We start from the raw sequence: 27,177 nt of genomic DNA, 5'->3' as shown, positions 1-27,177 counted from the left end.
TCGGCGCCGGAGCCATGATGTCCTCCACAAACGAGGGCGAGGACCCCTTTCTCCAGGTCCAACAGTAGGCAGCCCGCCACCACGCACCCACTTGTTCCAAGCCAGCCAGCCGCTCACACCCACCGCCTGCGCCTTTGCAGAGATGTCCTCGCCCAGATGTCGTCGACGCGACCGCTCTTCGCCTCCTACCTCCGCATCCGCTCCCTCTCCACCGCCGCCGCATCCTCCTCGCCCGAGCTCGCCTCGGCCCGCTCCGACCTCGAGTCCGCCCTGTCCGCCCTCGCCGAGGACCTCGCCGATCTCGTTGCCTCGGTCCAGGCCGTCGAGTCCAGCCCCGCCCAGTACGGCCTCTCCGCCGACGAGGTCGTCCGCCGCAAGCGCCTTGTCCAGGAGGTCAGCGGCGAGATCGACGACATGCGCGACGAGCTCGCAAGCAAGCTCCACGACGCCCGCCGCGGCGACCTGCCCGACCCCGGCTCCTTTGCCATGGCCGACGGCGACGACGACTATACCCAGTTTGAGCAGCAGCAGCAGGTGGAGACGATGCGCGAGCAGGACCAGCATCTCGACGGCGTCTTTCAGACCGTCGGCAATTTGCGCCGCCAGGCAGACGACATGGGCCGCGAGCTCGCAGAGCAGCACGAGATGCTCGAGCTCGTCGACCACGCCGCCGACCGCGTGGGAAGCCGCCTGCAGAATGGCATGCAGAAGCTACAGTACGTCATGCGCCAGAACGAAGACAGATGGAGCAGCTGCTGCATCGGGGTTCTCATCTTCGTCCTGATCCTGCTCCTGATCCTGCTCCTGATATTATAGCACCTGCTCTCTGTATACTGTTTTCGTCATGTTCCACTACCTTTGTTTGAGCCGGTTTGCTCGAGGATTGGAGTTTAAAGATAGTGGGCTACACGTAGTCGTTGTTGACGGCTTCATCACGCATTGCGTTCTCCCCCGCCTCCAGCGTTCTGGTACGTCGATAGAGCAGATGGGGCTCCAGGATGCCTCAAGAAATGATACTTGCCATCTCATTTCAACGCCTCAGCTATGCAGTCCAACTTATGCTCGTCAAGCTATGTGGCTAATCCAAACGCCGATTTCCTCATCATAATACAAAGCAAAACATTCCCGACTTTCAAAGATACAGTTGGCTAAGCCAAATCCAACCCGCCCTCAGTTCGCAAAACCTCGGCTAGCGCACGCAGTGTTCCCGCCGCAGAGGCGTGCTCTGGCGCCCTCTTTGGAAACTCAACTAGGGCCAGTCGCAGGGCGACAACGGCCGCGTTTCCGTAAAAGTTGAGGAATCGCTGTTCGTGCCCCTCAATCATGGACCTCAAGACAACGTACTGTGTGTTTGACGTCTCGTTTGGGGGCGAATTGACGATGCCGGCGAGTGCCTTCCAGTAGTGCGTTGGCGGATAAGGATTTTCCTTGGACGACTTGCTAAAGTCTCGTAGGGACACAGCTGCAAAGCCGGCACCCAGACCCGCCATCCGGTCGTTGTGGCTCTGCTCCGTGATCCACGAGGACCCGTCTTTGCGCCACCCAATGGCATGTCTGCCTCTCTCCGTCTTGTCATTGCCCCTGAAGCCGAAGAGGACGGGGCAAACGATGCGGAACTTTGCCAGGAGGATATCGATCAGGGACTGTCCCTGCCACTGGAAATCCTTGTGCGAGAAGAGTTGGGCAGTAAAGACTCCAATTGGATCTGCAGCCTTGGGATTGGCACCGCATTCGTTGATGAACTGGCTGATGATGCCCTTGGCGCAAATGTTGATCAGGTAGATGAAGAGGGAGGGCAGACCTGCGCCGCTGTTCGCAACCTTGGCTGATGGACGAGATTCCGCCAAGAACCGACTGACCTCGACAGGAGGACTGGCAATCCGGCCCGATACAGCTTCTTTCAAGATGGCCATGATCCGATTGGTCTGCATAATGTTAGCAGTGGCAATGGCAAAGCGCACCAAGACGGGCACCATCTCACAGGCTGAACATTGGCGCCCTTGCCGCTGGTGAGCTGCCCGATTGCGACTCGAATCTCTCTTCTAAACGTTCCCACCCTTCCCTTCAACGGAGAGCCCGGAGCCTTGGACAATGCCATCAGGTCCTTGCGCAGTGTCTTGAGCTCTCGGTGTATCTGTACAAGCCGGTCGACGGCGGGTTTTGCAGCAGGAGCTTGTGCTTTGGCCGGCACTTGAGCCGTGGACGGCCCTGGAGGAGCGATTTTAGCTTGAGGTGTTGGAGCACTTGACTTTGGAACGGCGACTGCCTGTGATGCAGGCTGCTGATGAAACTGTGGGTTTAGAGGAGAATTCGCTGCCGGCTTGGTCTGGTTTGCAAAAAGCGCGTTCTGCGAGGCAGGGGAGGCATTGGGAGGCTGGGGTTTGAGCCCTGTGTTTTCTGGGGCAGCCGCCAATGGCCTCTTCGCTTCCTGGGTAGCTTTGGTCGCAGGTGCCTCGCCGGGACGCTGCTCGACTGGCTTGGGAGGTTCAGGCACAGCGGGCGGAGGAGGTTTTGGTATCGATTTCGCCCGTAACTCTTGAAGCCTCTTTTCCTCTGCCGCGATTTCAGCCTCCGCTTTCAGCCTCTCCTGCTCCCTGCGCTCTTGGTCCAGTATACGCTGGTGCTCCTCTTTCAACTCGTGAAGTTCGTACACACGAATGGCGGCCTCGCGGACTCGGTCGTGTTCCGCCTGCGCGGCAGCGAGCGCGTCTAGGTGGCTGGTTTCCGTGTTTCGATCATCGAGGAGGAAGCTGGACCGTATGGCTCTGTCGGGAGTCGAGGCCAATTGCGTCCTCCTCAAGGGCGACGAGCGCGTCATGCTTGCAGCAGAGGCCGAGGTGCTATCGAAGCTGCATTTGCATTTGCTGTTGCGGCGCGGCTTGACTTGGCAATCGTGCGGTTGATAGGCAAGGACGGTCATGTGTAGGGTGGGAGGCCTTTCGGTTCCTTGTAGGCGTCGTCGTGATTGGCCCGAGAAGCACAGTCTCCGGCTTGAGGCTCGGAAGATTTGTTACAGCAGGAAGAAGTATCGTAGGTATTCGGTAGATACTGAGAGCGCAGAGGCGGCAGCTGGGTATCGCGAAAATAAAAGTCCGACCCGACGAGCTCAGCGCCACTCAGAGCTGCTCGAGGCACCGAATACACTTTGCAGTTTCCAGAAGTACTTCGTACTTCGTACCCGATAAGCACTCCCTAAACTCCAAGCACAAATACCCAGACCTGTCAAGACGGAAGCGAATAGTCAGTCAGGCTAGGCTCGACAACTTTGAGATTGAAATAGACTTGCGCAGCACTATTACCGAGGCTTCTCATGAAGCCTTCGTAGGTGTTCCCGTCCCATGGCATCTCTCGAGCAGCCCACCCTTGATCCATGTGGGAAACATGTGGAAAGCCTCGTTGTGTCCAGGATCGATTCTTCGTACTTTGTATTGTCGCACGCAAGTACGAGGCTCGGCCATCTATCTTCAGAAAGACGAATACATACGATAACCTGTACACAATGCCGGCCATGTTGTTAGGGCCTTGGGGGGCGTCTTCGGAAGCCCCCGGGCGAGCATCAATGGCCAGGCGGCATGGCCGATCCATGACTGAGACATTACGGATGATTCACCTCTTTTGGATACACAAATGGCAAACATCGAGCAGCAATCCCCCTGATACCCGACTCCTTGCTCCCGCCCGACTCGTGATGAAGCTCTTGGTGTCGCATGCAGTTTCTCTTCCCACGAACGGCTCGAGCGCCGCCAAAAAGGCGAGTACTCCGTGTCCAGGTACCGTATAATTACAGCTAAAAACACACATGCTACAGTGGGTGAAGCTGCCCGGCGTTACCGGGCTCGCGTCCCGAGCCTGCTCTTTTGCGTGTCTCGCTCTGGATTTACGCTCACATGTGGCTGCGATGCATGCAATTCTTGCCTTCCATGCATGCGCAAATGTGCTGATGCAGGGAGCAACATCTACAGTAACTTATAAAAGACCACATTACCAAACGACGAGCCCTGCTTGGCTGAATGCACAGTAACAGGCAGATTCTAGGTAGTACAGTACCTCTGCACGGAGTACTCCACCCACACGACGGGAGCGGACGTGCGGGAGCGGGAGCCCCGGCGCCATGAACCGGCCTACAGCGTCTACCTAGGTAGGGTAAAGAATCGCAAAGCGAGAGCGGGTGCAGAATTAACTGACGCCGGGATGTGAGCGGCCGCGGATGCCCTACGGACACCGTGCGCCTAGCCCACAAAGTCTTTCTTTGCAGCCCCTTTGTCCGTTGAAGTGCAAATGGCCCGGTCAAGACGTGCATCAGCCGATCCTGCGTTCTGGCACGGCAGTTTAGGTTGGCAGTTTGGGCTGGAGTTCGTCCTGCAAGCCGTCGGCGAAAGGGATCGGTTCGTTTGCTTGTGGATCAGGGCCATTGCCGCCAAAGGGTTCTGACATGTCCAAACAACGAGCGAGGGGGAGTCTGGGTCAGGCTCAGCTTCAAACGCGGCCTTGTTTCTTTTGCAGCTCGCACTTGCATCATTTGGCGGCCTGTCTGTCAGCGCCTTCCGCCCGCAGTGAGCATGGTGAGCCAGGTATCAGGTACCACCAATGAGGCTCCCTTTTGGTACGTGAAAGCCCGCCAGTCTGGTGTCTCGAGATGAGGGCTGTACCTTGTGTGCAGGTATACCACTACTACTGTAGCAAAAGGCAGACGACGAAGGCACTCGACACTTGGCCACTGTCAGTGGTTACCGTGGCTAGACCAGACCAGCTGGTGCAAGGACGCCCGCATGGACCGGCCTTGGCCCGCATGAATGGGTAGCAAGTGTCTCAACTCCCGCATGTGCGGCTGCAAGCTTCTGTCTTCCCTACGGACCACGAGCCCCCTAGCTTGGGGCACCGGTACTAGTAGCTGCCGCATCGCTTCCAGGCAGAATGGGGATGAGTCCACGGCAGCAAGCCCCGCTCGCAGTTCTGCGCGCCGATGGACGAGTGGCGAGTAGGCGGCACACCAGTCCAGCCGGTGAGGTGAAGATAGGCCATGTGCAGTAGCGACATGCTGCTCGGCAAATCCTCTTGTTTCCGAGCTGAGCGAGTGCGCACAAGAATTCGGCGGCTGTACCCTGTGCAAATGTGCACGGTGGGCTAGCCTTTCGGGGCTTCACTGTAGCAAAGCTCCAGCGCTTCCAGCGGTCTGGGCTGAAGGAGCTCGCGCCTGACGTAATGCAGCAAGTACCTCCCTGTGCGCTCTCCCCCTCAGGGGTACCTGCCGGCGGAAGGCAAGGTGGGGACCACCCATGAGCCGGCCTATTGCCCTCTCCCATGCCCTCTCCCACTGCCCAGTACGGACTCCACTGGGCCAACTAACCACCCACTGTCTCTCGGTCTCGAGTAAGCTGAGGAACAGCGGAACCGCACCCTCCCCCCAAAACCTGCCCAGCTCTTCCCCCTACTCCCAAAACTGAAACCTCCCATCTTCCATTCTCTGTTCCATCATCCATCTTCCCACGCCCTCGTCCGTATTCCCCCAAGTCGCTCTCCTCTCCAGGAGCTGCACTTTTCACCATCACCATCCTTTCTCCATCCATCCACCCGGATTTTCATCCGCCCATCCCCTCACTGTCTTCGCTTCCCAACCGCTTCCCTTCGCACGCTCCTTGGTCATCCCCAAGCTCGTCTGAACCAGCCACATCCCACCCTCCTTTGGCAAATCTGTCCTGTCTTTGTTGGAAACTCTCTGTCAAGCGCCTCGCACTCACATCGCAGACGCATCGCATTCTGCACCGACCAGAGATTCGTTTCCCGCACCTGACGTGCTCTCTTGCCTGATCCCCCGTTACCCGACACTGGCTGCCCATCATGGAGCAGCAACAGCAGCAGCAGCAGCAGCCGCAGCCGCAGCAGCCGCAACAGCCGCAACAGCCGCAGCAACAGCCGGCCAGCGGCGTCCCAGGACCTACCGGGCGACGGCTTCACATTGCTCATCGACGAAGCCCTTCGGAGCTGACGCCCTTGATGAGCATGTTTGCCAACCCAGGAAGTAAGTTGGCCCTGTCCTCCCTCACACGGCCTGTCTTCGTCAAAGCTTGTCGTCGGCAGCTTGACAGTCACGAGCTCCGGCTCGGGATTCCCTTGCGCGTCGCAACCGCTCCGTACCGATCCGATGCTGACCAACTTCTTCTGGCAGTGGAACAACTAGCCATCCAGCAACAGATTGAGCTCTTGCAGCAGCAGCAGCAACAGATCCAAGCGACCCATCAACAATATGTAAATATGGGCATGATGCCTCCCGGCCAGCCCATTGCCCACAACGGAGCGTTCAATCCTTTGCAGTCCATGGGCAACATGTCCCAATCCGCCTTCCAGTTTCCCAACCAGATGCCGCAACAGAACATCTCAATGGGTCCCCCGTCCCAACCACTCTCACATCGCCGTAATCAGTCGGCACTGCCCAACATGGGCATGGGCCCCCCACCAGCTCCCTCGTCTGGCGCCTCTGGCTCTGGCTTCGGTAACTTCGAGGCTCCGGCAGCACACGGACGAGAGAATGCCGGCGGGCGAGGCGGCCGCGGAGGCGGCTCTGGGCCCGGCCACCAGCGAAGACATTCTCTTGCTCTGGCCGATGCCAAGAAAGCTGCCGAGCTCGCTCAGCAGAAACGAACGACAACCGGGTTCCAGTTCCCCGGCCCTGCTGCCTCCGACAAGCCGGACGACGAGAACAGTAAGGTGACCGCTACCCAGTCCACCCTTGATGCCTCGGTGGCTCAGGGCTCAACTCGTGGCCGCGGAGGCCATGGCCGCAGTCAGAGCTTGGCTGCAAATGGACGTGGGGGCGCTCGCATGGGCAACGATGGGGGCAACGACTTCCAGCGCCGAGGAGGAGGCATGGGCCATGCCCGCACCGGGTCTCGAAACTACGAGGGTAACTGGCGCACTCAGAATCAGGCCCAGGACCAGTCGGGCAATTCTGGCCAGTCCCAATCGTTCCAACCAGGTCACCGATCCCGTGGTTCCATGAACCAGTCCGTCTCATCCATTGGCGCTTTTCAGTATGCCTCCAATCAACCGCAGCTCATGCAAATGCCCGGTCAAATGATGATGCCCTCGATGTATGGCCAGCAACTGAATCCCATGCAACTTGGCCAGCTGCAGGCCCTGCAAGCCGCCCAGATGAACGGCCAGCAGTTTCAAGGCCTTCAAAGCTCCCAGCACGCGGGCCCGGCTGGTGGCCAGCAACAGCAGCGCAAGACGCTGTTCACTCCATATCTCCCCCAGGCATCTCTCCCTGCCTTGCTTGGAGATGGCCAGCTCGTCTCTGGTATCCTGCGCGTTAACAAGAAGAACAGAAGCGACGCCTACGTCACTACCCAAGACGGCCTCCTGGATGCCGATATCTTCATTTGCGGTAGCAAGGATCGCAACCGAGCCCTGGAGGGCGACCTTGTTGCCGTGGAGCTCTTGAATGTTGACGAGGTGTGGTCGCAGAAGAGAGAAAAGGAAGAGAAGAAGAAACGCAAGGATATTACCGACACGCGGTCCGGCTCCACGCACCAATCCAGCCAGAACTCGGGACAAAACGATGACAACAACGCGCCCGAGGGCGGAATCCGCCGCCGTGGTAGCCTGCGTCAGCGCCCGACCCAAAAGAAGAACGATGATGTTGAGGTCGAGGGCCAAAGCCTGCTACTCGTCGAGGAGGAAGAGATCAACGATGAGCAGAAACCCCTCTACGCCGGCCACATTGTCGCCGTCGTCGAACGTGTTGCCGGCCAGATGTTTTCCGGTACCCTGGGCTTGCTGCGCCCTAGCAGCCAGGCCACCAAGGAAAAGCAAGAGGCAGAAAGGGCCGCTCGAGATGGTGGCAGCGGCCGCCAGAACGACTCTCGTCAACATGAAAAACCCAAGATTGTTTGGTTCAAGCCTACCGACAAGCGCGTTCCCCTGATTGCCATCCCCACAGAGCAGGCCCCTCGTGATTTTGTCGAGAAGCATCAGGATTATGCTGATCGGATCTTTGTCGCCTGCATCAAGCGTTGGCCCATTACTTCTCTGCACCCCTTCGGCACACTTGTGGAACAGCTCGGACGCATGGGCGAGCTCAAGGTCGAGACCGATGCCCTCTTGAGGGACAACAACTTCTCCTCAGACGAGTTCTCCGACGCCGTCCTCCGCAACGTCGGCCTCCAGGACTGGGCTTTGGACAAGGAGGATGAATCTGCCATCGCCTCCCGCCGTGACTTCCGCCAGGAGAATACATTCACAATTGACTTCAATGGGAGTGCGGAACTCGGCAATGCCGTTCATGTCAAGACGCTGCCCGATGGCAAGATCGAGATTGGCATCCACGTGCCCGACGTTGCATACTTCGTGAAGCCCAACTCACTGGTGGACCGCGAAGCCAAGAAACGCGGTACCTCTGTTCAGCTGCTTAACCGATTTTGCCCCCTGCTGCCCCCAAAGCTGTCTCGCGAGATTTGCTCACTCGGCCCCGACCAGGACCGACTCACCGTCAGTGTTGTGTTCAACGTGAACCCTCACAACGGATCCGTCGCCGAGGCTGACAGCTGGGTGGGCCGAAGTGTCGTGAAGAGCAGCGGCAAGGTGTCGTTGGAAGACATGGACACTGCCCTCAATGACCCGTCGGCGTTCTCGAATGGGGCCGTTTCGGTAAACACCATCCAAATCCTCCAGGGGGTTGCACAGAAGTTCCGAGAAACCCGTCTAGGCGCAGGAGGGGAACCGATTGCGCCTCTGCGACTCATGCAGCAGTTGGACGATGAGAACAATCCAGTGCAGGACAATATTTTCAATTCGACTCTGGCCTTGGAGATGATTGAGGAGCTTATGCACAAGGCGAACGCGCACGTGGCCCAGCGTCTGGCGGAAGGACTCCCCGAGAAGGCGCTTCTTCGTCGCTTGGCCGCCCCGAATCCGCGTCGTCTTCAGACATTTGTCGACCGTATGACAGCTCTCGGATACGAAATTGATGCGTCCGGAAGCGGAGCCCTGCAGAACAGCTTGTTCAAGGTGGACGACACTGAACTCCGCAAGGGCATGGAGACGCTGGCCCTCAAGTCCATGCAGCGAGCCAAATACTTCATCGCGGGTAAGACAGTCAAGCCGCTGTGGTCGCACTACTCGCTGAATCTCCCCCTCTACACTCATTTCACGTCGCCTACTCGTCGGTACGCGGACATCATCGTCCACCGGCAGCTGGAGGCCGTTCTATCAGAGGGCAAGATCGAGTTTACGGACGACATGGAGAACCTGGTCAAGACGGCCGAGTCATGCAACACGAAAAAGGACTCGGCTCAGAACGCACAGGAGCAGAGCATCCACGTCGAGTCGTGCCGCACCATGGACAAGAAGCGACAGGAAGTCAATGGAGATCTCATCGCCGAAGGCATCGTGCTTTGCGTATACGAATCGGCCTTTGATGTGCTTATCCCGGAGTGGGGATTCGAGAAGCGGGTGCACTGCGACCAGCTGCCGCTGAAGAAGGCGGAGTTCAGGAAGGAGAAGAGAATTCTCGAGCTGTACTGGGAGAAGGGAGTACCCAGCTCGGCGTTCGTTCCGGACGACGAACGACCCAAGGCGGCGGCATCTCAGAGAATGACCAACGCCATGGCGGCCGCGAAACAGGCCGAAGAGGCGGAGCGCGTGAAGAGGGAGCGCGAGGAGGCGGCGCGCAAACAGACGGAGACGGGGACAATGTCGACCGACGACGTGGATGCCCTGTTTGACGACGACGATGACAATACGTCAGACGTAACCGAGGCAATGGCCGGGGTGTCCCTAGCGGAGCGACCCACCCAGAGCGTCCCCGGCTCGCCGGCTCGCACGTCGTCGAACGCCGGGACGCTGCATCGGACACGCTCTGACTCGAAGGTGCCAGTTTCTGAGACCGTCGAGGCGCGCCTGACTAACAAGGAAAAGTATCTCAAGCTGTTCAAACTACGAGAAGAGGGCGGGGATCACATTCAAGATGTGACGGAGATGACGAGGGTCCCCATCATATTGAAGACGGACCTTAGCAAGAGCCCACCGTAAGTGCCAACCGAGCTTGAAGGCGCTTTGATGATGGAAACGCTGACGAGTGCAACAGATGCTTGACCATCCGGTCCCTGAACCCGTTTGCACTGTGATTGACGTGGGAGACTGCAAGAAGCTTGGAGCGGCAATGTCCAATGTCGACGGGATGGAGGTGCAAGGGAGACGTGGGGGGAGCAGACTGTACGAAAAGGCGGATGGGGAGGACAAAAGACAGAGGAGAAGATGATGGCTGGCGGTGTATAGGGTCATCTGAAGTGACGGCTCTTGATGGAGGTGGGGTACATAATTAATCGCAAGATGTGGCACACATATTTAAGTGGTGGCGTCGAGACAGGCAGAAGAAGAGTAGAAATACGATGCGCGTGATACATAGGCCCGACGGCACCTTGCGAGCGACGAAGGTGTGTGTGATGAAGGAGGACGGCAGGCGGATGAGATTGATGGAGATGTGAGTGTCGGGACATCAGTCACGACAGGAAGAGACGATATGGTTCCCCGTGGTGCTTGGTGGTGCGGACGCGTGGCGATCGGGGTGGCGGCGTGGATGGGCGATGACGACAAAGATAGATGATGGACTTGGGCGATCAGACGGCGGAAGTGTGTCACTTGAGGGTGGGAGGAGAGACGGCAGGCAGGCAGGCTTGAGCCAAGCGTTATGCGAGTGGAGGCGGCAGGGGTTTCTTTTTTTCTTCTGCATAGAGATTGATTGAGTTTTGCGTGATGATTGGAAGCAACGGAAAGGTGGTCGGGTGTCGGGCAGGCGGGTGGTTGTATGTATGCTGTCGGTTTGGCTGGGCAGGCAAAGGTCAGTCAGAGAGGCACGAATGGATGGTTAGAGAGAGGGCAACGGTAATTAGGAGGAGGCGCGGAGCACTGGACAACCGACTTTGCAGGCGGGCGGAGGTGAGCTGTGCCGTAATTAGTGCTGGGCCGGACGCAGGCCGGATGCTTGAACTTGCGAGGTAATAAGGTAGGTACCTAGGTAGGTAATTAATTAATTAATAATGGGCAGGTAATTAGGGTAAGTCACCTATGCAACGAGACACCATGTGCCCGGGAGTAGTACCTGCACCTGCGGCATGACGAGAGTGGTGATGCTTCTTCTTCCTACAACCACGGCCGCCACCAACCATGGCGGACCGTCGGCGCCCCTCCAATACCAGCCCCGAACGCCCATGCAACCGAGGAGGGCTCTTGACAGCAGCCCTGGGCACGGCATCAGTCTGAGCGCAGGCTCCCATGGCCGACAGACGGCGCCCGCCTGGGCCGCTTGGCCACGGAGGCTCGCGTATCAGCACCGTTTCGGACACCACCACCCCGAGCCCCGCCCTGGGAGGCGGAGAATAGGATGAAGACATCCCGGGCTGTCTGGGGGTCGCGGAAGCTGCAGCAGCCGCATGGCACCGCATGGCACCGCATGGCACCAGCAGGCGTCTCACCTCGCGCGGCCTGTGCCCTGCCAATGTCAAAAGGACCTCGTCTTCCTCCCCAAAAAGCCCATTCCCTCCTTGTCTCTTCACTTCTCGCATTCCTTGCGTGAGCTTTCTTTCCCGTTCTCTATATATTTTGGAACGTCAATTCTTTGTAATAATACCCATTGTTGCACTCGAGCGGCTGGTCCTCCCTCATTCCCTTCTTGAAGCAAATACTCCCTGTGCTCGGACACAGAAAACACCACCAACAACTACTACTAAAGGACATCAACATGGTTTCTCTCAAGACGATATTCTCCGTTGCCGCGGTCCTCGCCACGGCTGCTTCCGCCCTGCCCGCATCCATCAGGTTGACGTCCCGGCAAGCCAACTACTACAAGCTCGCTGTGCGGCAAAATGCCATGGCCAAGTCCATGAACCTGACCGATCCCGTTATTTTGAACTTGTACGTGCTGCCCGCTCCTGCCTTGTCAAGCCTTGTCTAGAGCTTCACACTGACACTCTGGACTACAGCGCCCTGACGTTGGAGCACCTGGAGTCCAGTTTTTACGACCAGGCTCTCAACGAGTCTGGAAACAAGATGGATGACAACATGAGGAACGCTCTGCGCACCGTCCGGGATTCCGAGGCGACGCACGTCGTCTTCCTCACTTCCTCCCTCGCTCAGACGGGCGCCAAGCCAGTCGAGTCTTGCAAGTACAACTTCAACACGAGCGATGTCAACAACATCATCAAGACGGCAGCCGTGCTTGAGAACGTCGGCGTCGGGGCCTACCTCGGCGCCGCCCCCGCCATCAGCGACAAGAATGTGCTCAGCGCCGCCGCCTCCATCGCCACTGTCGAGGCGCGCCACCAGACCTCTATCCGCAGCCTCCTTAAACAGGACCTCGTGCCCCAGCCCTTTGACAGCTCCCTCAGCCCCCGCGCCGCCTTCACCCTCGCCAAGCCCTTTATTGCCTCATGCCCCGATGGCTCCAACCTTCCCATCGAGCCCTTCCCCGCCCTGACCATGATGCCGGGCCAGGAGTCTGCCCAGATGACGGTCGGCTCCTCCGTTAAGTTGCTGGCCGAGCAAGGGGCCGGCTCTGCCAAGAACTGCGCCTTCACCACCACCCCCGACCAGTCCCCCGGCGGCGCCCTCTTCGTGTCCTTTTCCGAGAGCGAGGGCTGTCAGGTTCCCCAGGGAGTGTCCGGAATCACCTACGTCTTCCTGACGTCGTCAAATCCCGCCGACAGCGCCGTCACCGACGCCATCACCGTTGCTGGACCCATGGCCATGGTCCTGTCGTGAGAAGAGAGGGGAGGCTGGGTTTGAGAATGATTGCGCAAGCGCAAAAAAAAAAAGCATTGGGCCTCTCCGGCACCAACCCTTTTCTTCTTGTCGCCTCTTTGAAAGAGCACACAAATTTAATCTACTTAATTTTGAGACGATTTTCAGCCTCCTCCCACGTCTCGTACACCGGCAAGGCCGGTGTTGGCTCTTTCCCCAAGCACATATTTCTTTTCTCGCCGATGGGGGTGGCTCTCGTGTCGCTGCGCGAGGGGAATAGGGCAACCCCCCCTGAAGATATGGAAGGCTGGCTGGCATTTACGAATTACGATTGGATTGGCATTTCTGTTTCTCTGTTTTCCCTTCTTGTCACCTTGGATGGCTCACCTGTTTTCCTCTCCATGTCTGGAATGGGCACTTTTCTTGTATGACTTTCTAGGAAGAGTACGAGAGACAAGAGAGAACAATGAACTCAAAACATGTCAAAAGCAGACAGAAACCACCCCCCCACCTTGCTATCATGCCTGTTCTAATTCCGCCTCAAACGAGGGCCCATCACACACACAGCAAAACACCAACCGACGCCGCAGGAGCACGGCCCGCCCGTGGTCCACTGGATTCGACACACACATGTCAAGCGTTGCTCTGCTTGAACTTGCGCTCTCTCTCTCACCCCCGCCTGTTTGATGTTCCCCCGGGGCCAGAGCGCACCCACACACCCCTTGTCCCAACCTCTCCCCCCACCGATCCTGGAATCTCCATCTCGCAATGCGGCTAAATAAGGCGGGTGGGGGCGGAGGAGGGGGCCCGGCCGGGTCTAAACGGGCTGAAACTCCCGCGAGGCCGGCAAGAGGGCCACCCGTGCCAGCATGCCCAGGCGGACAAGCCCGTGCCGACTCCCCCTCCAGAGTGGAGCTTTCCCCCGTGATCTATGGCATGGACGGCCCGCCAACCTTGCTTGGTGCATGCTCCGTTTTAAACCCGCTCGTCTGCTGGTGTCCAAGCGCAGGGCCCCAAGTTTTGCATATCTTGATTTTTTATTCTCGTTTTTTTGTGCGCCCGCACACTAAGACTCGTGTGAGATGCTAGACGGCCTGCCAGAGTCGTCCCCTTCCCCCGGCGACCTGCTATTCCTGCTTCAACCGAGCCCGCGCTTATCTCCTCTCACCCACATAGGCCCCAGTCGGCTGCGCCAGAACCTATACAGACCAGACACTTCAGCCAAACCCATATTCCCTCACCTACCCACAATCCCTCTCGCCCACGCTCATAACTGCCCCCGTCGTCTCGTCAACAGAAGGTGGCGGCCACGCGGACGGGTCACCGTATTATTGGCCCCCAAGCGAGTCGAGGCCGTGATTGAAAACAAAAAATGTTTCCAACATGGCCCCCCCTTTGGCTCCCAAACCCCAGCCCGGTTCTGTTTTCGCATCTTGATCCGCCGTCACCTTGCTCCCTATCGTAGCCGCCAACATGACCGACACGGCTTGCGATGCTCAGAATGGTCTGGCATCCAAGTAATCCTGGGCCTTGGCCCATGCAGCCTTGTCCGCCGCCGCAAGCTCCTTGCTGTCAATGGTCTGGACACCTTGGTTGATGGCGCTGACGAAGTCTGTGCACAGGCGAAAGTCGTCTGCCAAAGCTTCTGCAAAGGGCACAAACGTCTTCGGAAATTCTGCCAGCTTAGTGGCTCGCGCCTCCTTGCTGTCGCTCGCTTCATCTTCGTCGAAAAATGTCCGGATCGCGATGCCAAGTCCAATGTCCGGTTCTTGGAGGAAGGGAAGCCTGCGAGCATTGTCAATACCTGGTCCGTCTCTGCGTGTTAAATATTCCCGCGGCACAGCACGCACCTCTGGCTAATATCCAAGTAATCATCCCTTTCTCGCTTGCACTGCCCGTACATGAACATGGACGCAACGATGGCCTCAATCAAGTCTCGGTCGGCTTCTCGCACCGCCGAAGAGAGAGAGCGGAAAGCCAAAAGACTCTTGTTCAGCGGTCCAGTGTATCCGTAAACCTGATGCCTCAGCTTCAAGAGTGTCGCGCATTGGCTGATCAAGATCAAGCTCGACTTTTCTTCCTCGCTCCCCCTGCGTGGCATGCCAGGCAAGTCGCCGCCGTGTTTCCCGCCGAGCAGGCCAAATCTGATCAGCTCAAAGGCGAGAAGGGCGGCTTCGTCGACGCCCGGAATCTCGGGACGGTTCTCGTTTGCCTCCTTGAGCGCGAGAAGAGTGGTTGCCAGCGCGTTTCCCCATTTCGTCAGCTTGTGCTCGTCATTGACGTAGCCTCGCAGGTGCAGGAAGCGCCAGATGGCAACAGACGTCACCATCTCGGAGCTGTCGATGCCCCTGATGAGCTTCTGCTTGGCCTTTGTCATCTCGACAAAGTCGGGATTCGCCAGGGCGAGCACTTCCAGATAGATGGGGCCGACGAAGTCGGCGGGGAAGAACTTGCGCAGGTCCGACTCCTTGACATCCCAAGTGCCTACGCGCTGCGACGGAGGCGGCTGCAAAGAACGATGGTTAATCGTATGGGCGAACTTGGGATCGAACCAGACGCGCATCGTGATTTCCTTGTGGCCTATGCCGCGATGAACCCGGGGGATGATGAGGCCGAGAGCCTGTTCCTTGAGGGGCAAGATCTTGTCGGTGACGAGTTTCTTGTACTCGTCCGAGGCGCCGCCGTCTAGCGTCGGCTGCACCACAATCTGACTGTGCGTTATACAGCTGAGATTCCGGGCGCCAATAAGGCCCGTGTTGAGGTAGTGGAACAGCTCGGCGGGTAGCTGGAGGCCGAGGTACTCGTGGTTGTCCTTGGTGAGCCGCTCAATATCGTTGACGAGAACCTCGCCGTTTTCCGCAATGAAGATGAAGTGGTGGACGGCCATCCGCGCCTTGCGGTACTTGTCGAGCCAATCCGGGTCCTGAGCCTGCAGAATGTCGTTGAACGAGGCACAGGCGGTGGCGATGGACTTGTCAGACGTCCGCAGCATGTTGACCGCATCCATGACGGTGAAGGGGTTTGGATACATGGACGAGTCTTGAAGCGGAGGGAACGGCGCGAGGAACGAGGTGCCCGTCATGAGCATGGCATCGACGAACATGGGCTCGCCCACGCCGAGTGCGCGCATGGCCTTCTTCTTGGAGAGAGCCGTCACAGTCTTGGCATCCCAATCAAAGCTCCGGATTACCGAGTCCTTGATGGGATAGAGGAGGAGCTCCTGGGGACCCATGACACCTGCACACTGGTTTGAGTCTATCATTTCGAAGTAGGCGAGCTGCAAGCAGTCAGCAAGTATGCTCGTGTCGTCTGACGCGACCTATGAGAGGTGCTGACCTGAGCACAGGCGTTGTAGGGAGGCACCAAAAAGTGCAAGCCCCGTTCCTTGAGTATACTCTGCAGCAGGGGATAGAGGTTCTGAACACAATAGGCGCCTGTCAATAGCCAGCAAGATTAGCACCACGTTGCAGGGCAGGGGGCGGTGAAGGGCTGACCAGGGTTGGCGCCAAACGTAGCCACCGCCTGCTCGGCCTGAGACTGCGAGTATAGGTTCCAGGCATCGTCCGTCTTGTGGTTCGCCGCTCGACGGCGGCCGAGAGAGACATCGTCCTGACCCGTGATGGATTGACCATCAAAGACGAAAAGGGGCACGATGCGGTTCTTATCCCACAGGTCTAGATTCTCGTTGATGTGGGTTTGGATGCCGGTGAGCCCGCCCAGGGCGGAGAGCAGTGGCTCATGGGCGGGCGGAGTGTCGAGCAGGTGGTTGAGGTAGTAGGTTGCATCGACGGCGATGGCACAGTCTTCGAGCTCGGCAACATCACATGTCCTGCAGCGGAGCCCGAGGGTCAGCGTCGACGAGCTTCTTGTTGGGGGCACAGAATCGAGAGAGCGAGGAAGGCAAGCATACGTAGACTGGTCATTAATCCAGGAATCCTCGAGAAGGACTGCAGACACAATATACGTCAGTATATGTTCAAGAGCACGACGTAAATACACCAAGTAGAGCCACGGGTGAGTTGTTGAGAGGCTGTCGAGCGAAAGCGCTTGGGCGAGGTGTATCGCAGACGCTGGACCCACAGCAGGCAGCACTGCTCAGCCGGGACCGCAGAGGGATTTGAGCTCGTGGTCGAGTCTGGACGGCCTTGGTACAGGCAGGTGTCTGGGAAGCTAGAGGTTTCTTGCAGAGCTTCCAGAGTTGAAAGTGAAGCTCACGAGGCGCACAGCGCCTCGACGGAGGGTTGCGATGGCGTCGACACCACGGTGCCAAGAAAAACGGGGAGAAACACTAACATGGCATTTCGACCCAAGGCGCGGCGACAGAGGCGCCCTTGTTCCTTGCCTCGGCTCGGAGTAGTGGTAGGTTGAGGACACAGACCGCGTCTCCCACCCACCCCCAGAGGGAAAAGTTGGGCGACCGACGAGATAGCTTGGCCGCTTCAGGACTCAGGCAGGCGACGCAGAGACGGACATGAGAAGTGCCGGGCGGTCGAGGATGGAGACGGGGCCGAGAGAAGCTTCTGTGGCGGAGTCTCGGAACGAGGGGAGAGGAGGATGCGTGGTCGGTGATGGCGGTGGTTCGAGAGAAGCAGCTGTCCTAGGTAGGGTGTTGATGGGCAACAAGGGTGGGTGCAAGGCGCGCGCCACACGCACACGCAGCAGGCCTGTGCCCGAAAGCGCTTGCCCAACCGTGGAGCAGCGAGACGGGTGCACGCGCCACAGCCGGTACCCGCCCGGTTGCGAATGGACTGTGGGCCTGTGGCTAATGAGTATATATTTCCTTTGCTGCCGCAATGAAGCCAATTGACCCTTCCGGCCGACTCTACATGTACTGTACTCTGTACGTACATACTGTATATGTTGAACTCGACATGGGCTCTAATTACCAGCAGCCAAGGAACAGGGTTGAATGCAGACATGGCAACTGTCAGAGCCTGGCGGTCTCTACTTTCCACCAGCGCGTATTGCGCCGGATTACCTAAGCCGCAGGAACCGAACGCTCGTCGTCGCCGTCGTCAGCCCGTGACGCTAGGTCCCGTTGCCAATGTCAGAGTGCTGCACTGCTGACTGCTGAGTGCGGCTGCCAGAATGAAACAAGTCATCATCACATCTTGAGAGTTGCCTCTTCATCCCCACCTCCTACCCAGACATGACAGCCCCCGTGCCCGCCCCCGCCATTCCCGTTATTGACCTCGCCGGCGACCAAGCCGACGTCGCCCGCCAGCTCGTATCCGCCGCCCAAGAGCACGGCTTCATCTACATCAGGAACTTGGACAACGACATCACCGCCGACGACGTTGACAGAGCCTTTGCACTCGCAAGTCGCGATACAGAATGATACCGTCGCGAGGACTCTGCTCGCTGACCGTGGCTCGCAGTCCAGAGATCTGTTCGATGCGCCCGCCGACGAGAAGCGCAGATGCTCCATCAAGAACAACCGCGGGTGGGCGGGCATGCATGTAGAGGCGCTCGACCCCAAGAACCAGAAGGTGAGGCGTCCATCTCTCTGTGCTCTGACAAAAGCTTAGCCCTGACGTATGTTGCATCAGCTTGGCGATTTCAAAGAGTGAGGAGAGATGCCCTGTCGACGAGAGACGCCGCCAACTAACCAGCCATAACGTGCGCCCCAGAGCCTTCAACTTTGGCGAATTCGTCGACGGCAAGGCTCAGCAGCCACTACCTTCGACGGTCGCCGATAAGGAGCCCCTTTTCAGCGCCTTTGCAGACTCGTGCCGCAAGCTCTGTCACAAGATCCTCTACCTGCTCGGCTTAGGCCTGGATGTAAGCGGCAGAGCTTCTTCTATCTCGCTTTTATCCTTGATTTCCCCCCTACAAGAGCCAGGTCAAAGCTGCTAGTTCTTACCAAGCGCGTGCTAGGTTGGAGAGTTCCTCTCCTCTGCCCACTTCACCGGCCAGCCCGACTCGGGCACCACGCTTCGCTTCCTCTGCTACCCGCCGGCCGAGTCGGCGGCTCATTCCGGCCAAGACGTCCGCGCGGGCGCCCACTCGGACTACGGCTCCATCACGCTGCTCTTCCGCCTTAAGGGCCAGGCTGGTCTCGAGGTCCTCGACAAAAATGAGACCTGGGCCCCTGTGCCCGTCTGCCCCCCCGGCACGGAGACGGACCCTGGCCCTCCCATCCTCGTCAACATTGGCGACTTGCTCTCCTACTGGACAAACGGTCTATTTAGGAGCACTGTCCACAGAGTCGTCTTCCCGACGGCCGGCTCCGGAGCCGTCGCGGGCGAGTCGAGCTCGGGGACCAGGTACTCCATCGCTTTCTTCTGCCATCCAGTGGACTCGAGCAGACTGGAGCCGGTGCCCAGCCAGCGTGTTCAGAGCTGCGTGCCTGCTGGAAACGCGTCTGATGCGAATCCGTACGCCAAGAGGAAGGTCCTGACTGCCGCGGAGCACTTGACAATGAGGCTGAATGCCAGCTACGGAGCTTCATTGGACAACGACGAGGCTTCTAAAGCTTAGAGTTCATTGTCGCGAGAGTTCCCGCCAAATATGAATGAGTAGCTCCCCGACAATCCAAGTCCATTGCTCGACACAATGCAACCTCTTGTTGCTTCGGCACCTTGGGTGACATCAGATGATTCCGCAATACCACCGCCGCCAAGGATCACGAAAGCCATCGTAGTACTTGTTCGTGATGCTCTTGTCCTCCAAGACTGTAATGTGCCGGAGCACACGCCAGTCGTATACAGTGATCAAGTCCCGCTGCCGCCGCGACAATCCGCTTCGGGCCTCCTCAACGCGGGCCAGAAGATTTTTGGCCTCGACGGGATCCTTCACGCTGTCAACGAGGAGCATCTTGGCCCGGTCTTTCTTGGAGCTTGCCCCAGGGGTGCTTCCCGCTCTGGCCAGCTCTATCCACTGATCCACCGATGTAGCGGCATCAAGAACGCCATGTGCTTTCAAAAGCTGCGCCGACTCGGTGGACTCGGCGAGCAACAGAGAAGAGACTAGTATCATGGTCATGGCCACATGACACCCCATCCCGGCATATGAGCAGCCGACCCGCGCACCTGCAGCTGTTGCGTTTGTTGCACAGCCCAATACGACAGCGGGACAGCTCGAGGGCGGCGGCTGCTTGTTCTCCAGGGCGTGAGCCGTCTCCTTGACCGAAGTGCCCTCGCAAGCCTCCTCGTTTTCCGAGACGGTGCCTTTTTTTTGTGCGGGAGTATCAATGCCGACGAGTAGCTCATCTAGCGCACACTGGTTGTCGTCTCTCAGGCGGCACTCCGGCGGGGAGTACACGGCGGCATTTGAATCGCATGTCATGGCGGGGTGTTGTGACGCGTTGCCATCCACATCGACTAGGGGCCGGCGAGGACCGCTCTGGACCTGAGCGGCGGAAGCGGCTTCAGGTTCCGATGGCCTGCGACGCTTGTGTGGCGGTGACAAGCTGGTAGAATAGGCTGCTGATCGTTTCCGGGGGCTGCTGCTGATCTCATTTCTCCAAGTCGTCTCCCGTGGTAGTGGAAGCATCGGAGGCGCCATCAAAGACATCCGTGACGTGGCCGATACCGCGCCCCCTTGACTACATGCAGAGTCTCCCGGTCTGCTGGGCCTCATGCAGGCTTGTAGGGTCTGGGTGGCAGCAGCAGGCGATGCGCTCGGGTCCCGCTCAGAAGTCGCCGCGGCTGACTTTGTGGGAGATGGCGTTTGCATCGTAGTCGCCGTCATTTGACTGACTGCATCAACGGGCAGACCCCTAGGATCGGAACGTTCTAGCCTGGCTATCCACGCGAGGTTCTCCTGGCTGTCTTCCAGCTCCGGAACCGTCGTCGCATCCTCCGCCATTAGCTGGAGCTCTTCAAAGGAAACGGTCTCGGAAAAGTCGCGATCGAAGTGAATCTTGGAGACCACTGGAAATCTCAAGGTCCAGAAGCCCGTGTTCCCTGGCTTATCAAAACTAAAGCACCTGAGATCGAAGACGAGCGGGTTGCAAAATGCAAACGCCAGCGGAGGGCCAGTCTCGATTCCTTTCGGAATTTTCAGCCTGGTCGCGTTGTTTTCGGCGAGCGGGACTGTCAGGGAGTTGCCAAACTTGAGCAGGGTTTCCAGTTGGCCCTCGTTCAGCTCGACGACGCTTACGACGGTGAATTCTGGTGTCGCGTTCCACCGCTGCACCTGTTCCTTGTTGTCCAGACAGCCGATGTAGAAGTGAGTCCATTGCAAGTTCGAAATGGCGTAAGTCTTTGCTTTTGAGGCTACGAAGCCCGCCCCAACGACGGCGAAATCCCCGACGTCACCGAAATTGCCGATGTATTCTTTCTTGAGCTTGATGCAGCGTCCGCCAAACGGTTCATCGTTGTGGTGGAAGTTGAAGTAGGGCTCGTCTGGTTTCAGCACCAGACCTTCGCCCCTATCCATGATTACATTCGCGAATACTTTCCGTAACTCGGAAACGGCAAAGGCAAGTCTGATGTCGATCACGTGCCTCGAGACAAGTTCCGCTCGTCCTTTTCTCGGATGCACAACCTGCTCGAGTAGTTTGAACCTTTCCGAGTGACGGACATCGAGAAGCGATCGGTCATCTAGGAGCAAGATGTCAAAGTAGACTATCATCAACCTCTCCCATGGTTTTGGCCTGTTCACGTCAGCGGCTACGAGATACAGGGGGTTGGGGGTCACCTACGGGCTATCGTCCTCCGTGTTCAAGAAGTGGCCTCTGCGGGCTACATGGTTTCTGATGGTGTGAAAGGGAAGGATCTTTTGTTCCTGCAACAGAAGTCAGTGCAAGTCTCAGTTATTTCAGGTAAGCAGCAGCATACAAGGTCGTTGTACACAACAAGCTCGCCTTCCAGGATACACTTCTTCCGAATTTTGGAGCTGGGTAAGCCAAGTTGAAGCGATTTCGTAATGACACTATATAGGTTAGCCGAGCACGATACGGCTCCGTTGGGCGTGGCGGCTTACCCGCGAAGGCCCTGCCGGTCTTCCGTACTGTCTTTGCCGCTCTTGGAAAAGATCTGGATACTTTGAGACTGGCCACTGGTGTCGACGTGTATCTGACAGTATTCTCCATCAATCTTCTTCTCGACACTCATGTAGCCATGGCCCATGTTAACGCAATGTTTGATGCTTCGAGCCTTGAGCCAGTTCTGCCTCCCGACTTTTATTCCCAGTTGCGGTTTGAGCGACAATAATGCAGCGCGGTTTGTTCGGTACGCGCGAGTAGAGTTGGGCAGCATTGTCCCTCTGACGTCCTGGATGACCTTGATAGCCGCAGCAAAGTCATCTTGTATCTTCAGAATGAGCGGCAAAAGAGGATGGCAGCAACCATAAACGAGGTTGCATTCGAGGATGAGGGGCTGAAAGTCCTTTAGAATCAGCCTGGTGAACCACTTGGCCTCTTTTGCGCCGAGTCGACGGTAGATTCCCGCCAGGACGTCTGGATGGCACTGCGTCCTTGCTGTCCGGGAGCGAACGGCAGGGGAGCTCCATCTGATCTTCGAGGCCAAAGCGTGCAGGACGTCGTCAATTTCCTCGACGGTTATTTTCCCATCTTGGGCGTATCGGGGGTTCGGCTAAAGTGGGATTCAGCGTGCGATTCAGGGAGTCAGGGCGACCCAGCTTACAGTGGTAGTAAGGATGCGCTCAACACAGTCAGCCAGATCCAGCCCGAGGCCTGGTTGCTTGTATCTCGCGAGCTCTGCAACCCTGGAAGAGCCTAGCATCAGCGCACGGCCGATGATCTTTTCGAGTCGAGGGGCTTGTATGCAGAAGACGCGGTCCGTCCTCTTTTCGGGGAGTAGGGTCGACAGAAGCGCGGACAGGTCCGTATCGTGGGCATCGATGCGGCCACGGTGGCGGGCAAACCAGGCGAAAACAGCCTGCTTGTTGGGCCTGCGAGCGAGGCGAAGCCGCTGGCATTCATCCAGGAGGTCGCAGATGAGCGAGAAGTGAAGTGGCATGGCGTTGCCGGGGGTCTGAGTCCATGCCCCTGGCAACAAAAAGCGAGAGAAGCGGGGGCTGGAGTTCGTAAAGACAGGAGAGATTGTAACTATCGAGAAAGAAGAAACAGGGAATGAATGGCGGCTTGGGCATGATGACGCTCTGGGTGCAAAGTGAAAGGCGGGCAGGAGGGCGGGTTCGAGCGCGTCGCGGTTCGCCAACAGGCAGCTTACATGGCCGTGGGATTAGACTTTGGCCACGTCGGTATACAAAGGAGTGCGTATCAGGCCAAATACCAGGCAGCTCGGAGCGTCATCCCCGGCGCGAGGTTGAGCCTGACGAGTGTTGAAGCCGGGGCGAGGACATGACGAGACGCGCGCGCACGACAACTGAAACGCGCGGGGGTACTCGCGAGGTTGACGGGCAGTCACGTGGGCAGGTTTAATGGACAGAAATCGCCTCCACATTACAAGGAGCAAGTCCCGAGCACCAAATTTAGCCAGGCGAAACAGCCGCGCAGATGTGATTGGTCGCCAATTTCGACGGGAAATGAGGTTCGTCCAAAAGCTTGCCAGCCAATGCACCATCGAAAGTAGGGCAGCTCCCGCATTATGCGCTGCACAAGGTGATAAGAGGTACTGTACGTACATATGTATATAGCTAGGTATGTCTGTATAGTGCTTGGTCAGTGCGCTCTGTCTCGCCGCATGGCAGCTCGCCACAGCTTCTCGGAGGCTGCGAATAACATCACTCGGCTTGAATTTGTCTCGCTTATATGCATGCATGTCCATCGCATCGCCCACTCCTCCGCGGTTACCCTCCGCGGTTACCCTGTCAACGCGGAGTACCATGTATTGCCGACCTGCAAGAAAATAAAGACATCCCTCCCTACCCCCTTGAACAATTCTTAGCTCGTATAAAGTAGTAATAATAAGGCAACGTGGCATGGCGCAGGGAACCGGGCTGCAGCGCAGGTGCAGCAGAGCCTTATAGAGGTCGAGCGCCGTATTATTCGGGTGGAGGCGCTGGAGGACGGCAAGGAGAGGCTCTCTGCACCCCTGACCCGCCCAAAGCCGCTAACCAGGGACAACCAGGGCCCTTGCAGCAGCGTTTCCCAGAGGGGCAAAGCGTGCAGCCAGCGGTAAACAGAGGTGGGGCGTCTCTCCGGGAGCTTTTTTGTGTTGATGCCATATGCCTTGCAGGCAGCTTGACTGAAGCGCTCTCATTGGCCCCTGGAGCTAGAGCTTGCCATGTACAGTACATGCCAAGGAGCAGATAACAACAAGAGCCTCCGGGGGTGCCAGCTCCCTCCAGCACCGCCATCACTGCCCGTCACGGCGCCTCTCGGGCCCCGAAACTCGTCGTACCTGTACCCACATCCCTGGCTGCAGTACCCTGAAGCTCACCCCGTCGTCTCTGGCTTCGTCTGTTGTTTTGTTATCCACTCACCACCACCACCACAACCACATCCCGGGCCCTGGTCACCATCGTCTCGTGGTCCACGGTCGCTGCGACGCGCCTATGGCTCAGTGTTGTGCCGGTGTCGTCGTCTGCGCACCACCAATCCCATCGGCCATCGCTGCATCTCTCAAGCCATCATGAGCATCAGGGCCGCCATTTGCTGTGCCTGCTGCTCCCCTTGTCTTCGTCTCTCGCTCCCTCATGACGGCTTTTCTCCTTCGACTCTGCCTTGTCCATCACCTCGCTCTTCGAACCCCTCATGACTATCGCCATTTGACCCTGGCCCACCCGAGAGCCAAGGCCGGCCGTCAGCGGCACCGAAAGGCCGCCCGGGCTTCTTCCATTCGTTTTCATCCCTCTCGCCGGCGAAAGCTATCGCTTCTCATCCCCGCCGCAGCCGCACGCAGGCTCCCGACGCACGAGTTTATTTCCACTCATTTACCTTTTCCTCCTTCTTCCACAATGGTGGACTCACCCCAGCGAGTACGTCGTCGGTCTTCTGCCGCTGACCGACTTTGCCCCAACGTCGACGCAGTGGCCACCACCACCACCTTTGCCCCGGCCCCTGACGCGCCCAGGGCTCACCGCGCGGGTCCCAAGCCACAGGACAGCAAGACGCCAAAAAATGACGAAGCAGCAATGATGCCGCCACCTGCGTCAACAGAACCCGACCCGGCGGTGCGCCCGTCGCGCTCCGACTCTGGTGCTTGCCGTTCTACGAACCGCCTCTCGCTCACTCTCCCAATCGCGCCGCACACCGGCGATCGGTCGCGGCCCACTCCCATCACGGCGGCTCCCTCGGTCCCGCCAACTCCTGTCGAGACGCCGACCATCCCTCTGCCCGCTGATGCGAACGAATTCATAATAGCAATCGCCGCACAGGAACGCAGGGTCCTGGAGCTGCGGGAGGACCTGGCTCGGGCCGAAGCAGACCTTGCCTCGCTCAAGAGGCAATGGACTGCCACGGAGCCCTTTTTCCAGCCTGGGGCGGTTCATCACGCGGAGCTACACGGGAATTCTACCCCTGGAGCGTTGGACGATGCTGCAATTGGACCACGACGCAGCGTCGACTTGGATCGCCGCAAACTTTTGCTTCAGGGCCAGAACCAGAGTACCCCCACGCAGGGTAATCGGCGCCGGTTTTTTCGCGGCGGACACACGCGCGCGCTGTCCCTTCTCTCGCCGGCAAGATCAAACTCCGAGTTTTCCATCCACGAGACTCATGGTCTGGGACCGGCAGACCCGACGGCGGTCCAGCCCGCCAATCCTGCTTCGTTAAAGCGGGCTTCGTGGCAGCCGCGGTCAGCCCAAAACTCTCCGAGTGTGCCTCAGATTGTCGAGGACTTCAAGTTGGGACTCCGAGCATTTGTTGAGGACATACGGCAGATAACGGTTGGCGATGAGCCCATCAGTGGCCAATCATCCCGCCGTGGCCCGCCGGCCCTGCAGCAGGGCAGTGCGATGAACCGAGGGCCAGGCGGGGGTTTGGGCAGGCCCAGGACGAGCTTTGCACCGATCGGCCCCAACTCCAACCTGGCGACTCCCACGCCAGCTAGCAGGTTTGCGGCCCCAAGTCTCGAGAAGCCCAAGCCCGTCAAAAGCAAGCCCTTTTCGTGGACACCGCTGGGATTCGACTCCATGGACGACAGCGACTGGTCGAACTGGGAGTCGCCGGGACCGACAAAGTCCCCTCGGTGGAGCGACTCTACCATCAACAGTGCAGGGTTAGAGGACATTGGGCCCATCCCGGAGATGGGAGAAGAAAGTCTAACGCCCGTGTACGTTTGTTTGGTGGCATGGATGCGAGACTGACGTCCTTGGCTGACTGTGTGCTCGCAGCAAGACGCAATCGGCCAAAGCCGAGGCATTAACTTTATCCCCAAAGCTCGAGGAGATTATCCCTAACGTGGTCAACAGGCTGTCTCCGAGAAACTTGAAACGAACGGCCAATAGCCTGATGGACGAGTGGGAGAAGTCGTTGATTTCCCCGGAGCTTGGGGACAAGGAAAACAACGCACTGGAGACTTGAGCAGCAAGACACGGCGCATGGGGGGTCCGGACTAATAAGGAGGCTCCCACAAGGAAAGCAGAACTCGACTCATAGACGGACGACAAGGTTAAAGCCGCCGCGTCTCACAGTCTCACACAAACGCAGACGGCCCGATATGCACGACTAGGATGTATGGCTCCGAAGTGGGATCTGCCTGGAGTTTGGGGAGTGACGGACGTGGATGAGCCGTTGGATCTTGACTGTGAAACTGACGATTGACGAATATCATGTGGCATGACTGTATTTTGCAAATCACACCCCATTTTCACTCCTGCCGCGGCATTGCTGGGTCTCGGGAGAATTTCCTTGGACTGTCTGCGCATGCCAAGTCGCCGAGAGCGGGGGCTGTCACGGCTCATTGTTCGCCCTCGCGTCACTCTTGACGTCCACCTACCTAGGTACTCAGGTACTCGGGCAGGCAACGTGGGCGAGACAGGATAGGACTGCTGAAGCAATCGACGCTTCTGCGCTGTCCTGTCCTGGGACCCGGAGGAGAATGCGCACTTGGCTCCTTGCCAGCACTGCTTTCTGCACGGATTTCTTAAATGCATTGTACATTCAAGTACTCGGCTTGTATGTGATAGTTATCCTAGCAGTTGGCGGATTCGACCAAGCCAGGATTAGACGGGGCATCATTTACTTCTTGATATAGGTACCCAGTGACGCCAACCTCCTACACTCTAAAGCCATACTTCGACACATGTCACTCGTTCGTAACTTCACGGCGATATTCAAGGCTAATCCTTACCCGGAGTCATTGAGAGAAAGGGGCTTCGAATAGACCGACTCAGAGACGGCAAGGGAAGTGAGAGCTGGTCCCAAAGATCTCTCCGGCCCACTGCAATCTTTACGACTGAGCCCAGGCTCACCTTAGCCAAAGTACACCAACACTGCGTGTAGATAGCTCGTTCCGTACGTACTGCTAAGTTGATACAGGAGGTTAGGGATCTCCTATTTGACAACAAGGACAGGGATAATCAGCCGGACTTATTCTAGGACAAGTGGCAAGTCCATATTGCCCAGAA

General features: G+C 58.0%; 8 protein-coding genes across 8 annotated transcripts; 5 read left to right on the top strand and 3 right to left on the bottom strand.

Annotated features, from left to right (window-relative positions):
• Positions 1 to 14: 14 nt before the first annotated feature.
• Positions 15 to 816, top strand: HRG_03195 (SNARE domain-containing protein; the record flags this gene model as incomplete). The annotated part of the gene is made up of 2 exons (XM_044861666.1): positions 15 to 64; positions 141 to 816. 2 exons carry the CDS (start codon positions 15 to 17, stop codon positions 814 to 816), a joined length of 726 nt encoding a protein of 241 aa, XP_044722692.1.
• A 332-nt stretch (positions 817 to 1,148) lies between these two features.
• Positions 1,149 to 2,818, bottom strand: HRG_03194 (GLE1-like protein; the record flags this gene model as incomplete). The annotated part of the gene is made up of 3 exons (XM_044861665.1): positions 1,149 to 1,925; positions 1,982 to 2,134; positions 2,453 to 2,818. 3 exons carry the CDS (start codon positions 2,816 to 2,818, stop codon positions 1,149 to 1,151), a joined length of 1,296 nt encoding a protein of 431 aa, XP_044722691.1.
• Positions 2,819 to 5,838: 3,020 nt separating this feature from the next.
• HRG_03193 (RNB domain-containing protein) lies at positions 5,839 to 10,124 on the top strand (the record flags this gene model as incomplete). Its single annotated transcript, XM_044861664.1, has 4 exons — positions 5,839 to 6,019; positions 6,167 to 9,747; positions 9,796 to 10,025; positions 10,085 to 10,124. 4 exons carry the CDS (start codon positions 5,839 to 5,841, stop codon positions 10,122 to 10,124), a joined length of 4,032 nt encoding a protein of 1,343 aa, XP_044722690.1.
• A 1,613-nt stretch (positions 10,125 to 11,737) lies between these two features.
• On the top strand, positions 11,738 to 12,756 carry HRG_03192 (ferritin-like domain-containing protein; the record flags this gene model as incomplete). Its single annotated transcript, XM_044861663.1, has 2 exons — positions 11,738 to 11,910; positions 11,979 to 12,756. 2 exons carry the CDS (start codon positions 11,738 to 11,740, stop codon positions 12,754 to 12,756), a joined length of 951 nt encoding a protein of 316 aa, XP_044722689.1.
• A 1,475-nt stretch (positions 12,757 to 14,231) lies between these two features.
• On the bottom strand, positions 14,232 to 17,035 carry HRG_03191 (temperature dependent protein affecting m2 dsRNA replication domain-containing protein; the record flags this gene model as incomplete). Its single annotated transcript, XM_044861662.1, has 6 exons — positions 14,232 to 14,520; positions 14,586 to 16,012; positions 16,072 to 16,169; positions 16,230 to 16,564; positions 16,646 to 16,682; positions 17,029 to 17,035. The coding sequence occupies 6 exons, from the start codon at positions 17,033 to 17,035 to the stop codon at positions 14,232 to 14,234; spliced, it is 2,193 nt and encodes a 730-aa protein (XP_044722688.1).
• Positions 17,036 to 17,884: 849 nt separating this feature from the next.
• Positions 17,885 to 19,215, top strand: HRG_03190 (2OG-Fe(II) oxygenase superfamily domain-containing protein; the record flags this gene model as incomplete). Its single annotated transcript, XM_044861661.1, has 5 exons — positions 17,885 to 18,052; positions 18,114 to 18,224; positions 18,285 to 18,301; positions 18,366 to 18,516; positions 18,613 to 19,215. The coding sequence occupies 5 exons, from the start codon at positions 17,885 to 17,887 to the stop codon at positions 19,213 to 19,215; spliced, it is 1,050 nt and encodes a 349-aa protein (XP_044722687.1).
• Positions 19,216 to 19,326: 111 nt separating this feature from the next.
• Positions 19,327 to 22,661, bottom strand: HRG_03189 (ATP dependent DNA ligase domain-containing protein; the record flags this gene model as incomplete). Its single annotated transcript, XM_044861660.1, has 8 exons — positions 19,327 to 19,703; positions 19,767 to 20,085; positions 20,437 to 21,334; positions 21,383 to 21,465; positions 21,519 to 21,612; positions 21,664 to 22,274; positions 22,326 to 22,407; positions 22,567 to 22,661. The coding sequence occupies 8 exons, from the start codon at positions 22,659 to 22,661 to the stop codon at positions 19,327 to 19,329; spliced, it is 2,559 nt and encodes an 852-aa protein (XP_044722686.1).
• Positions 22,662 to 24,564: 1,903 nt separating this feature from the next.
• Positions 24,565 to 26,131, top strand: HRG_03188 (uncharacterized protein; the record flags this gene model as incomplete). The annotated part of the gene is made up of 2 exons (XM_044861659.1): positions 24,565 to 25,880; positions 25,942 to 26,131. The coding sequence occupies 2 exons, from the start codon at positions 24,565 to 24,567 to the stop codon at positions 26,129 to 26,131; spliced, it is 1,506 nt and encodes a 501-aa protein (XP_044722685.1).
• Between the last annotated feature and the right edge of the window lie 1,046 nt (positions 26,132 to 27,177).

This window comes from Hirsutella rhossiliensis (genome assembly GCF_020360975.1).
Source record: "Hirsutella rhossiliensis strain HR02 chromosome Unknown scaffold00003, whole genome shotgun sequence".
In the NCBI taxonomy this organism is placed as follows: domain Eukaryota; kingdom Fungi; phylum Ascomycota; class Sordariomycetes; order Hypocreales; family Ophiocordycipitaceae; genus Hirsutella; species Hirsutella rhossiliensis.
The sequence above is the reverse complement of the archived record's forward strand: the minus strand, read 5'-3'. Positions and strand labels throughout refer to the sequence as shown.